The sequence below is a fragment of the Cryptotermes secundus genome, unplaced genomic scaffold (assembly GCF_002891405.2).
Source record: "Cryptotermes secundus unplaced genomic scaffold, Csec_1.0 scaffold925, whole genome shotgun sequence".
Lineage (NCBI taxonomy): Eukaryota > Metazoa > Arthropoda > Insecta > Blattodea > Kalotermitidae > Cryptotermes > Cryptotermes secundus.
In genome coordinates, this window is record NW_019733333.1 from 743,709 (window position 1) to 756,471 (window position 12,763).

The 12,763-nt window shown below is 43.5% G+C and overlaps 2 protein-coding genes across 3 annotated transcripts in view; one reads left to right on the plus strand and one right to left on the minus strand.

The window, feature by feature from the left end:
• The window catches only part of LOC111868077, a 36,976-nt gene extending 29,589 nt beyond the window's left edge, over positions 1–7,387 (minus strand). For both annotated transcript variants that reach the window (XM_023858446.2, XM_023858445.2), the window contains exon 1: positions 6,980–7,387. In XM_023858446.2, coding sequence (XP_023714214.1) covers positions 6,980–7,204 — 225 coding nt within the window. In that variant the 5' untranslated portion in view covers positions 7,205–7,387. The remainder of the gene's footprint in view (positions 1–6,979) is intronic.
• LOC111868086 (E3 ubiquitin-protein ligase MYCBP2) overlaps positions 1–12,763 on the plus strand; it is a gene marked incomplete at its 3' end in the record, with an annotated part of 282,453 nt that overhangs the window by 215,869 nt on the left and 53,821 nt on the right. Inside the window, 1 exon segment of the mRNA XM_033752918.1 lies at positions 11,590–11,812. Coding sequence (XP_033608809.1) covers positions 11,590–11,812 — 223 coding nt within the window.

A 12,763-nucleotide genomic window follows, 5' to 3' on the forward strand; every position in this document is an offset into this window, starting at 1 on the left:
CTTAACAAGGCGGGAAATTTCGAGATCAGCCGAAGGTTTGTCACTTCTCGAAAGACTGAGTTCCGTGGACTGCATAAGTAAGCAAGATATTCAGTCACCCTTAAACGATTTACACACACACACACACACGCGCATAATGTCCCAAGAGCTGGTGTACGAAATTGGAAAGCGAGTGCCGTGGTTATAAGCAGTGAAACAGTTTACGTAGACATGGGTCCGGAAATGTTTCGGTAACGAAATACAGACATTCAAAGGAGCTACCCGCAACAGTACGATAATAGAACTCCCGTTACAAAAGTAACTTTTGCTGGAGCCACTTTTAAAGGGAACTGGAGGTGAGGGTGGACAATGTGAATGACTGCTTGTCTTGTACCTCATTCAGCAACGAAATACAGTCATGTTTACAGTGATAGCGACTTGACCAGGACAATGTGAATGACTGCTTGTCTTGTACCTCATTCAGCAACGAAATACAGTCATGTTTACAGTGATAGCGACTTGACCAGGACAATGTGAATGACTGCTTGTCTTGTACCTCATTCAGCAACGAAATACAGTCATGTTTACAGTGATAGCGACTTTACCACGTATAATCGAGTATGTGACACCAGACTTTCATTTCCAACGAACTGTAGACACAGCCTAATTCTGTTCTTTCATTGTCGTTGCTTTGTAAGTCTGAGCATAAAACGGAAAACTACACATTCCGCGAATTCACCGCGCTGAAACCAATGCTAGTGTCGCAGTAGCGGTAAGGTTGTACGCACACAGGTGTCTAAACGGGGACTTCCGAAACCACGGCCTCTTCACGTCAGTGATCGTCTCACCAGGGAGACCAGTAATGATGGCCGCGGAAGACGCAGAGGTTCACGAACAGTTGACACGGAAAGGCGAATACTGTGACACGTAGAGAACATACGTACCCGCATTCGTCGAGTAAACGCAGCAGAACATGTGGCTCGCACGACAGTGTCGCGGGTTTTCCATGAACAGTTTGTTACGGGTCCGCTTGATTTACGCCCACTTCAAGATTTTTGCCAGTGGTTCCTTCCTAGCAGCCCAAAAGTCTCCATCGACGAAGCAGGCGTCAGAATGGACGGCATACTAATTTTCCATAACATGCATATCTGGAGTGACGTAAACCCACATAGTACAGTTTACTCTAGATACTAACAGCAGCTCTGACATAGCGATGCTGCTCGAGCCTCAACTCATTTCAGTTACACCGTCTCATTTTTGAGACTGCCTGCACTGGGCTGTGAACAAGGAGACAGGCCAAGTCGTTCGCCAGACCAAAATCCTCTTGTTCATTTTCTTTTGGGACATCTGAAATATGTGGTGTACGCTTGAACTGCTGGGGCGCTATCACAATGGCCGACTGTACGAGTATATGGGTCCTCAACACTCCGGACTTCCTCAGCGCATCCGCCGAGCCAAGGTTTGCGTGCTAGGACAAGGGCAACATTTTGAACATCTGAAACCCCCAACTAATTGTTACTGCCTGCCACTGGAATAACATAAGGGCTGTTATATCTTGAACAGGACTCTTATTATTGATGATGACGCTTGTTTACTGTCGTGCTGCACAAGTTTCTTTTGTAACCGAAGTTCGTTATCCTGTTGTGTCCAAGAAATGCAATGAATTCGCTGGTGAAGAGGAAGGTGGTACTGATAAAAGACAATCATTCGCATTTTCCACTCTCAACTACAATTTTCTTCAGAAGTGCCGCTGGCATAAGTTACATTTACAACCGAAATTCGACTATTTTACTGTTGCCGGGATCGCCTCTGAATGGCTCTAGTTCGTTCCCAAGCGTTTCCGGACCCATTATACTGTATGTATATGTACTATATATATGTTTTGGAAAGCAGCACTCACCTTTCAATTTGCCTCATGTATTTCTAGCACACTGTATTTCTTTTCCCGTACCGGGTCAACAGATACCTGTTACGGGCAATAAAAAGGTAAAGGTATCCCTGTAACAGGCCGTGGCGGCCAATCGGGTTATGAGACGTCGAGGCACCCACATTTTCTTGACAATCGGCTCGCGCCGGTGAGGTCAGCCTTACATGCTGGCCTCCCTTTACGCCCAGGAAGATTCCTGGTACTCATTTCTGTTAAAGGCTGAGACGACCCCAGGTCCATAGTACGACTGGAAGTATTAGGTCAATTGAAAATCCAATGAACTCATCGGGAATCGAACCCGCGACCTTCCGGCTTGTAGCATAGTGCAGGACGAACTGTTTCCATCGTTGAAGAGGTCTTCCCAAATTCCTTTTCCCTTACGGTTGATACTCCATGATGTTTAGGTACCCTGTCAGAGTTTATCATGTCGTATTCTTCCCAGTTCCTTCTGTATTGTCAGTTCTTTTATTTGTAGAATCTTCAGTTCTCTTGTAATTTCTCACTTTCTGTGTGTGTGTGTGTGGTGCAAAGTCATAATACAGACGGCATTTTAGATTTTTCCACTTTTTCCAAGTGCTACTTTTAGAGCACAGGAGCGTATTAGCCGTGACTTTTTCGCGTTAGCCTACTGTTGGCAGTGGAGAGACGTAAACTGTATGTGTTAACACTGTATAATAGCTTGATGTGCCCCTTCCTTCGTAGCCAACTTGCCCCACCTGCTTCGACTTGAGGCATAGTGGAACAGCCTCGAGGTACGAGGAACGCGATGTTTATCATCCGTAGGTTTTCATCTCCGTGTTACTTTAACAAGCTCGTGGGATCCCAAAGGACATCCATATCACTGCTTTACAGTAACACCGATGTGCGAATATCGGGTTCTTTTGGTGCCACTGCGAACCGTTGGCTGAATGGAGGTCACTGATCTGAGTGTACCGGAAGTTGCCAATCTCTTGTAGTTTCCCACATTTTGCCCCACAGGTTTCTGATCAAAACTTCAAACTGGGCTGGACTATATCCAGTGCTACTGAAAACAGTTTGTGTATTGTAATATGATGCAATGGTTTGTTTCGTTAAGTCGAGCAAGCATTCATGCTACACGTGTATTGGTAACGTAACTCTGACCTTTGCCATATGGCGGAAAGGACCCATCCTCATTAAGCAGAAGAATCAGACAGAGATCTACATGACTGGCTGTTAATGTTTCTGCTGTGATTTGGTATTAGAGCCAGGTAAATACGTCGACATAACAGTTTATATGGCTTGGATAACTCAGAGAAGGGAGGAGGCTACGTGTTAGACAACCGGCGTTTAACTCCCAGCAGGAACAGTGCTTTTTTTCTCTTTGCCACTGAGCCCAGACTGCCTCTGGGGCCTACTAAGCCTCCTGTCCATTGGACAGGGAATGAAGCAGCCGGGACACGAACCTGACCACTCATCTTGAGCAGGCGTGGCAACTTCAGAGTTCTTTAACAGTTTACATGAGAATTAGAACAATGCGTGAGTTCCCCTGTGTTTAGCTCATCGGACCGCGAGGCGGGAATCGTTAAGCAGTTTTCAAAATGCGGCCCCACATTAGGGAGTTCGCAGTAAAATATTTTCTGATACTCTATGGAAAGTATTATTAGCAGTTCTAATGAGACACTGGAAGCCAGCCATATTAGCAAACGCACTGGCTTGCGAAGGAAATTCCGAACCGTGTATCTGCACATTCCACTTGCGGTCTGCAAGTTGTATCGACGTGAGTGGTTCTCCTTTTTAAGGCGTAAATGTTTAAGATCCGTGGAACGAAATCTGAACGTTAAGTGAGTTTATTCTTATTCAATTCAAAATGCCTTCAGAACACAAAAGGTGATATACATGTGTGAAGTAAATGAACAATTTGGGGAGCAACCTCTTATCCAATGAATACCGGGGGCTCTTTCCTCGGGAGTAAAGCGGCAGGGACGTGAAGCTATCACTCACATCAATCTAGTGTCGAGGTCAGGAATAGTGGAGCTATACCTCCACTCCCCACACGTCTTCATGGCGTGGTGTTTAATTAATTAAGCACAGGGGAAATTCTACCTTTTGCTTATAACGAGGACCGTCACAGAGTACACTACCTAGTAACGTTACGAGAGTAAAATGTTTGGGGTTATAATGGATGTAGCATTTAACAAAGTTGGGAAATTCTTGAAAAACTAATACTTTGTAGAGCAGAAGGCGATGGGAGTATAACGTTATTATGGATCTCAGGGAGATGGGCTGTAGAATGGAAGTTGCATGGATGTCTTAGTTAGGTCAAACACAACATTACTAAGCTGAACCCTGTGTGTGTTCTCTGAGTCAGTTTATGCGATTTATTGCTACAGGAAAGTGTGCCCTGCTGCATGTGTGGATGACATCTCATTTCATTTCATGTCGTGTCGGAATCCTGTGAACTTGCTCTGACCTTGGTAACAAAATTAATAACATCTAACTTGACTAGCCAGTTAGAGTTTTCTCGAGTTCGAATGTTGTTAGGTCAGGGGCAAAGTTCATTCCAGACCAGACTTCGGTTAGCTAGTGAAAGCAAAAGTGTCATGTGAACAAAGTGGTGCTACTGACGATTTTCCTGTGTGTTGACAATACCACGAGAAAGCAACTTATGCAAAATTCACGGTATATTCGATCCTTTATTTACTTTGTTGCCACGCAGTGTTGCAGAGCTAATGAAGGCAAGTCCGCGCCATTTCCTATGAACAATCTCGGAGGGTTGACATCACACGCCTGGTTGGACAGTTAATGGACCTAAGTGCGCTGCAGTGGCTATTAGCAGTTGTCAACATAAATGAAAGCAAAACATAAAACAACACATGTAGAACTGTAACTGAATACCTGGGGGGGGCAGAGAGTAAGGAGTCTTTTTGGTGTAGGTTAAACACTACTACCTTACAAGTTCTGCCGGTAACAAGGGGCTAGCACTGAATCTGGGGTGGATGCCCTAGAGACAGGAAAACTTTTGGAAAGCTCATGACAGGGGCGCAGTTCTAAAAATAAAAGTTGAAATAAATTGGTATAAATCATGATATGCAACTGTAAGCGGTTAACCTTGCGATCGGTCTACACGCTGGGGCCACAGGAGCGCACAAAATGCGTCTGTTGTAGAAATAAACAAGAGATGCGAAGAATTGCGTGACACCCCACGAAACGCTCACAGCCACTGCTTCGACGCCAAGAGACCGGAAAATAAACAAGTTGTGAGAACTTCCAGCAGGCAACCGGACTGGTTCTAGGTTACTCTGCCCCCACACGGCGGAAATTTGATAAGGTGACCTTAATCATACTGCATCATGAAACTTTATTCTTATGCATAAAACTTAGACCGCCTGTCCGGACGTGGTTTTCACGAGTCGTTCCAGACGGACATCGAGACAACACGGCAAGCCCCATCCAGTTAACATACTGAAGGCGTCACGTAAACCATAATTAGATCAAAATTAAGTTTGTTTGTTAAATCCTGACTGTTACTTGTGGGGAAATGGGGTAGCTCAGTCGGCACAGGGACGGACTATGAGTTGGACGGCTCGTAGTAGTGCTTACGACACTTTTATGATTTCTTCGATAGCTCAAGAGGCTTCTGAGGTTAAGTTCAGATGGCATCCTTGTAGAATGCATAATTTGTAATTGTGGGATGGTTCCTGGTTATAGTACTGCATTTCTTAAGCTGTATAACACGTTGATGAGAGATCTATGAACTTACACAGTAAGACGTTAGTTCTGGTAATTAAATTTCATTTCATTAATAAGCCTATCGTTGCAATAGAACAGTGGTTTATAAGCTGCGTCATATTCTGGGCAGTGCCGTGTGTCTGCCCTTATTAATGAAGATGCATAATGTGGAGCTTAGTATTTCTAATCAGAAAAGCTGAAATGTTTAAGAGGTATGTGGCATGCATAAGTGACGAGAAAATGCGCATAACATTTTAGTCGGAAAGTTAAAAAAATGTAGGGAAGAGATCACTTGGACACCTAGGAGTAAATGGAAAGGTTACGTTAAAACAGGTCTTAGACAAAATGTAAGAATTTGGCCTAGATATATCTGGCTCACGATGGGGCCTAGTTGGGCAGGGGCTCTTGACAACACAGTGATGGATATTCGGACTCCACAGAAGACGAGAATTTTGTTATATATAAACGACTATTATGTTTTCTGGTATGACTCCGCTCCGTGGAGTTTGTTACGCCCATAAATAATGGCGCTTACATTTGGATTTGTGTCAGAGTTGGTTTATCCGCGATTTAAAGGCTCAGTTTTTGCCTGTGAGGGGGCATACATTGGAACCCCTTTCGATAATAAGACGAGCTTATTTCAGCGGTGCAAATATTACGGTAGGACTGCTATAAATATTGTATTTAAACAACTCCATGTGCGCTTTACAACGATGAACTTTGCGATCTACAAAATTAAAACTGTGAACGTTAAATTCGGGTTTGTGTTACCTTTGAAAATCAATACTGAGGTCACTGTATACATTCGTTTTTAAGTAGACCACGCATTACAGGTAAAGTGGGCAAATTTTAACGGAACTTGGTGCTGAAGACAATTGCCTGTGCTGTTGATTCGATTCATAGTGGCGCTTGCGTATGTAATGCTAGATTGATCAAATGTTGCGTAATGTCTCCCATTTACAAGAGGGAAGACAATCAAAAGGCTGCAGTACCTTGTGGAAAACAGGTAACTATTTTGATCTGAGGTTCTCACAGCAGTGACTAAGACCACATTCTTCTGGGAAGTGGCGCCATATAGTCTGGTAGAAGTTAACTGGCTGCTTGCTTCCGCAGCGTACCCTTTTGCTCTTAAGATGGAAGCATTATGTTCCTTCGAAACGTCGGTAACTCCAACCAGGCTACACATTACCACGTCCCAGAAGTAAGTACGTAACAGTTGATTTAAAACTGTGTTAAGAGCGCGTTCATAACTGCGGCGGGCCCCACGTTACTTCGTACAAAGAAATCACGGTTGTTTGCTGAAGCAAGCATATCGCATTTGTTTTGGTTGTACGTCTTGTAATATCTTGCCCCTGCAATGACGTTCGGCAAATAACCACTTGCCTGTTTGCTGTTGAAGGAACATGTGACTATTAGCCAGTGTGGGGGTGTGCTGGTGCAATTACATCCTTCTCGCATGCAGATGGAGACGCCTGCAGACGGCGACGATGCTGTTATAGATGCCGCCGTCGCCATATTGGTCGCATGAATCAACATCCCAAACAAAAGCAACAGAAGCAGAAAGACTAAAGAATTGCGGGCAGCATCCGTTGTTATAGTGCCACCCATTGTAAGATGGCCACAACCATGTCGCCACTCTAAATGCCGACGTCGTCGCCATATGCACCGATGGATGACACAACCACTACCACAGTCACGAGGAAACACTGTGCAAGCATACTGTCAGATTCACACACTATACATTCAAGCAACCTCACTCGACCCGAAATGCCGCGCGACTGCTCTGAGCTGTAGTTGGAGCAGTGGTAGGAGGCCTCGCGCTTGTGCTGCCGTCACCGCTGACGGTGAGCGACGGTACTGCGGTTCTTCGGAAATGAAGTCAGATTTTGCTCGCTTTATGCATGTTTGTAAAATAAACGCATAGTAGGAACAACATCTGCACATATCGCCTATGAAGTAGACTACTGTTTACTAACCGTTGTGGGGAGAACATTTCGGCGCACACGCCTTTGCATGAAGTAGAAACTGAATTTGTCAAAAATGGATCATATTAAGAGAAAATAACGTCCCAGGTATCTCATATAGATCCACAAGTGTTTTTTCAAGCATTTCCGATGATTTTTGATGAAAAAATGTAACGCCCCCGCTCTAAACTAATTAAGCAGTATGCAGAAGACGTATGCAGGAGTGAATGTATAGATCCTCTTATTTTTGACCTCGGCATTAGCTGGAGGTGAGTGGTCAGCCTCATATCCCGGCCTCTTTACCTCCGGAGAAAGAGACCTCAATAAATTTATGATGAATATGTAACGAAATATAATGAACATATTAGATTTACAATAATCCATAATTAATATGCACTAAATGAGTTTATGGCTTTAGTAAACAGATATGGAGGTTAGTGAAGTGTGCAAAATGGCAAATATCGCATTTGGAATGTGCGGGAATATGTACTCGTATTGCTTTGGAGTGCTCTTCTGCATTCACATTTTAAACACGGCACCTGGATGCAAATGCATGTAGAGTGTTCGTAGAATTGCCGTAAAGAGTACCTCCAATTTAAACATCATTAAATCATATAAAAATCTGTTATTAGCTTATAATTACCACTTTAGGACTACGACTATGACATGTCATTAAAAACTTGAATCTGACCCGCGTTGAATGTCGGATGTTGATCATATAGCCGTCTAGAAAGTGCTATTTTCTTATGCGTAGTATAGATAAAGTATTGTTGCAGTCTCAAGAAAATAATAAGCGAATAACAATAGAAGTCGACGGGTTGATGGAAATGAAAGTTTTATGAATCCAGAACACACATTCATTAAACTTGTATAGCTGGATATAGCTCAGTCGGGTGTATCGTTGCACCTGCATCACCGTTCACATCCTCCTCATGCTGGTAATGGTGATAGAAAGTTAAAAATAAAGGAGGAGGTCTGACCTACATAAGTGTACTGTTCATACGGAGTTGCAGAAAATTGGTTGGGTAACTTCCGATGTTCGTCATTGTATCAGAGGATGCACATACGGAGTGAAGGATTGACAGACACTTGTAGATTGGTAATCGGATTGCAAAGAAGGAAGAAAACAATCTGTGCCCTAAAACGACCAAATTCTCAGATGTAAATAATCCCTCAACAACATTATTATTATGATTATTGTTATTATTGCTATTATAATTGGTATTCTTATTATAAGTTGTAGATTCTCGGTAGGAGTGAGGTTATATCTCTTGGCCACCACGTTCAGACCGGCGCTGAGGCCGTCCTAGCCTCCACTCTGACACCGGAGGTAAAGCGAGCGGAACATGAAGACGTTTACTCAACTCCATCTGATGTCAGAGTCTAGAGTGTGTGGAAATTTATCTCCATGTTCCCTATGCACGTTAGTGGCATGATGATGATGATGATGGTTGTTATTATCATCATCATCACCACCTCCACCACCACGATGGCGTAGCTTATGCCTGGTCTCTGCCCGTCTGGCAAGGTTCCACTTTCTAGATTAGAATTTGAAGTTCACCTAGAATATAGGATATCGAAGAAGATAAAATAGTCACCAGAAGGCACTTACAGCGTATCGTGGAACGCGACCTGTGGTGGAGGCATGATATTGTGTTGTAGTACTATCCTAGTACTGTATTTAAGTTCATGCCAATCTCATATCGACCTTTGGTGTTCCCTGGTATAGACTCCTGATTACTGGTGTAAGACCGACCCGTCCTGTCTGTGAGGACAGGACGATTTTCAGTGCTATTTGAAGTTAACAGTACGGTTATCTGCATTTCTGCGATAGCCACATCCCGATGTTCTATCTGCAGGAAATGTATCCACTCATTGTTTGCAACGGATTTGGATCGTCAACTGAACGCGGCCGCTGGATTCTGGTGCGAGTCTTGTGCCAACCGTTTCTCGGAATTTGTCCCAGTGTCCTGCCAACAGCATTCTTAGGCCGATGGAAAATACGTTTGTATTTTAATTGAAGGCTTTCCACTGTAAAGGCTGGTTCTTGCTCTGGTTATCCGTTGTGTGTGTCAAGCGGATTTACGAACGTTCAAAACATCGCCACATCGCGCTTGGAATTGTTTGCATTTTCGCACGGTTGCAATATCCAACAAACAACCTACTTCATGGCGCCATGTAGAAGCGGAGGTGCTAACTATAAAACGGTGTCACATGGGGAGGGGACTCCCAGACCTCCACATAGACGGACCTTTGCCAATCCTACCCAAGCTAACAAGTTAGAGATTGTGTAGCATTGATTGATGTACCTGTAACTTGCAATTAAAAAGACAAACAGAAATAAGCGAATACGCCATAGGGTGTGTACAAAATATAACCGCATAATAAATATACACTGCATAATATAGAATAACCAAGCATTTTCATGTAAGGAAAACGTTCAAGATTTGTTTTTGGGGGGTGGTTCGTGAATTAAGTCCACACTTCCACTTCCACTTCCTTTAAGAACCGTTTTAACTTTATCCTCTTGTCTATGTCTAAATAAATCAGTTTTTCATGTTTCCTGGCTACAGTTTTTCATGAATTTCTGGTCGCCTTTACGCATGCAGTGTGTCCTGCCTATCTTGTTCTTGATTTCTATAATTTAAAGAATGTTTGGAATAGATACCGGTAGCGTGGTTGGTTGCGGCACTATGCCACAAGCCGGAAGGTCGCGGGTTCAGGTCCCGATGAGGTCATTGTATTTTTTTAAATTGACCTAACCCTTCCAGCTGCGCTAGGACCTGGGGTTGACTCAGCCTCTAACAGAAATGAGTACCAGGAATTAATTAAATAATTTTCCTGGGGAGTAAAGCGCGGCCGGCCCGTAGACTGACAGCCTTACCGCCATCTTTGAGCTGATTGTCTAGAAAGTGTGGGACCCTCAACGTTTCACAACCCTATGGGCCTCCACGGCCTGGTACAGGCATAGCTTTACTTTTTGGAGTAGGTACAAATTATGAAGCTCCCTGTTGTTATTTTCTCTACCCTCCTGTTGCTTCTCTTCTAGGGCCACCTATTGCCTACAAAAGTTTGGTGTCAGACACCTTCGGTTTGTATTCTTCCCCCTGAGGTAAGAGACCGGCTTTCATGTCTAGATATAATGCAAGGAAAATTTAACTCTTTTGTTTTTGTTTTTCCTCCTGCCCTCCTCTTGTGGGGGTGGGGTGGCGATGTATGGGTTAATAACGCTATATTTGAGGTGCTTACAGCAGTGACTATGGGGAGTCCTGTATTCTGATGAAAGGCAACCGACATGTTAGAGGAATGTATTACCTCCATCATGAGGGTCAATGAGTAAGCCAAGTAAGAAACCAGCATGAAACAGGCAGCAAGCAGAGCTTTCCTAGGCCTGTATGTACAAACAGTTGACTTTCATTATTTCCCATCGGACTGCAAATTCCCAGAAGACAGAGATCTGTATGGTTTTGGAAGTCTGTCAATGAACAGGTTCCAGTTGGCCAAGGATAAGGTGCAGTAGGTGGCTCCTGTTCATGTGATTAAGAACCTTTATGAAACTTTGGAAGGGGAGGATTTTTCGACCAGCTGAATGATTTATCAGCTTGGTTCTTGGAGTTAGGAAGAGTCCTTGTTATTTGTGATGAAGGCTGTACCATTTGGAGATGCCTTTTAACAATGATAACTTTGCTGATGGGAGAATATAATATAAGAGGAATGAGAAACTCTGAAAAAATTTGTCCAAATGCACAATATGTTTCATTATAAATCTGACATTGAAAGACTGGGTTTCATGCCCACTTTTGCACTACTCAGAAGGTCAGCAGAATACATCCTGCTATGCCAAAGCATATGCAATGGGAACTTGGCAATGCATTCTGACATGTATAACAGCTGCTGTTTGGATTAATGACTCTACATTATCCAGGGCCTTTCTGTCATTCCCATGAGCTGACTTTGCTGTTACCTCTGTTGTGTCAACTGAAGGTGGCATCATGTTATGTCATCTTACCTATCACTGTTATGTTGCAGTTGTCACTCCAATGAACGACTTTTCTTGAAAGACTTTGTACACTGTGTGCCGGGGACAAGTGGTGGACGCCTGTCTCGATGGTTGCAGCCCGACTCCTATGTGGATCCAGCACGCTGTGAGGTGTTGTACAGCCGTGATGATATGAGGTGTGGTTGGCCTGCTATCGTTACTGTTGTCACCAAAGACCAGTATGGAGATGTTGTCCATGTTCCAAATCTCAAGGTGGGTGAATCTCAGTGAATCAGCTTGCTGCTCTGTGTGGCTCTTGGTGCTAAATAAATTGTATATTTGACTGTAGAAAATTATATCGTTTCTACTTCACTTTCCTGATATTAATTATTTCATAGTTCAGTACATAATTTAGTGATAAATACTGTAGGAGTATGCAGAACGTGAAGTGCCTGAATATGTCAATAGTAGTAACACTTCTGTAGAGAGTGGTTGAAATTGGAAACTTCAAAAACTGATTAGGTAATTCTTTATTCATATATTATCATTTGAGATATTTTCTATGGATAAATGGTAAAGTTAATATGAAGAAACCCACTCCTAATATGAGTGAGTGTGTGTTCATGTGTGCACACATATTGCAATGTTTAACTGATCTGAACAGAACTTGTGAGAATGTTTACAGCTGTTTTAGAGGCATGTCACCCTTAAGGAAATTTCTAGTGACTTTATAATCGACCTTTGGTGGCAGCTAAGTGGTTTTTCAAAGAGTCCAAAGAGGGTGTGGAGTCTTGATACCTTTTAATGAACAAGAAGCTTCCATATATATATATATATATATATTATTGCTAGTGGGATGGGACTAAGTCCCTTGTACTGTGGCCACTTCTGGCTTATTGTACCAGCCCCAGATGATAGGGGAGAGGGATTGTGGAGCGATTTGTGGAATGAAGATTGGCAGGGGAAACTGAAGTACTTGGAGAATACCCACCCCAGCGCCACTTTGTCCACCACAAATCCCATTTGACCAGACCCGGGATCGAATCCGGCCCGCCGCGGTGTGAAGCCGGTGACTAACCACTTGAGCTATGGTGCGGCCCATATACAGGGTGTCCCAGGAGGAATGTGCCAAACTTTGGGAGGGTGTTCCTTATGTTAAAGTATGCCGATATAACCCAAAACACCTATGTCCAAAGTTGAACGGTTACGGAGATAATGGCCCGA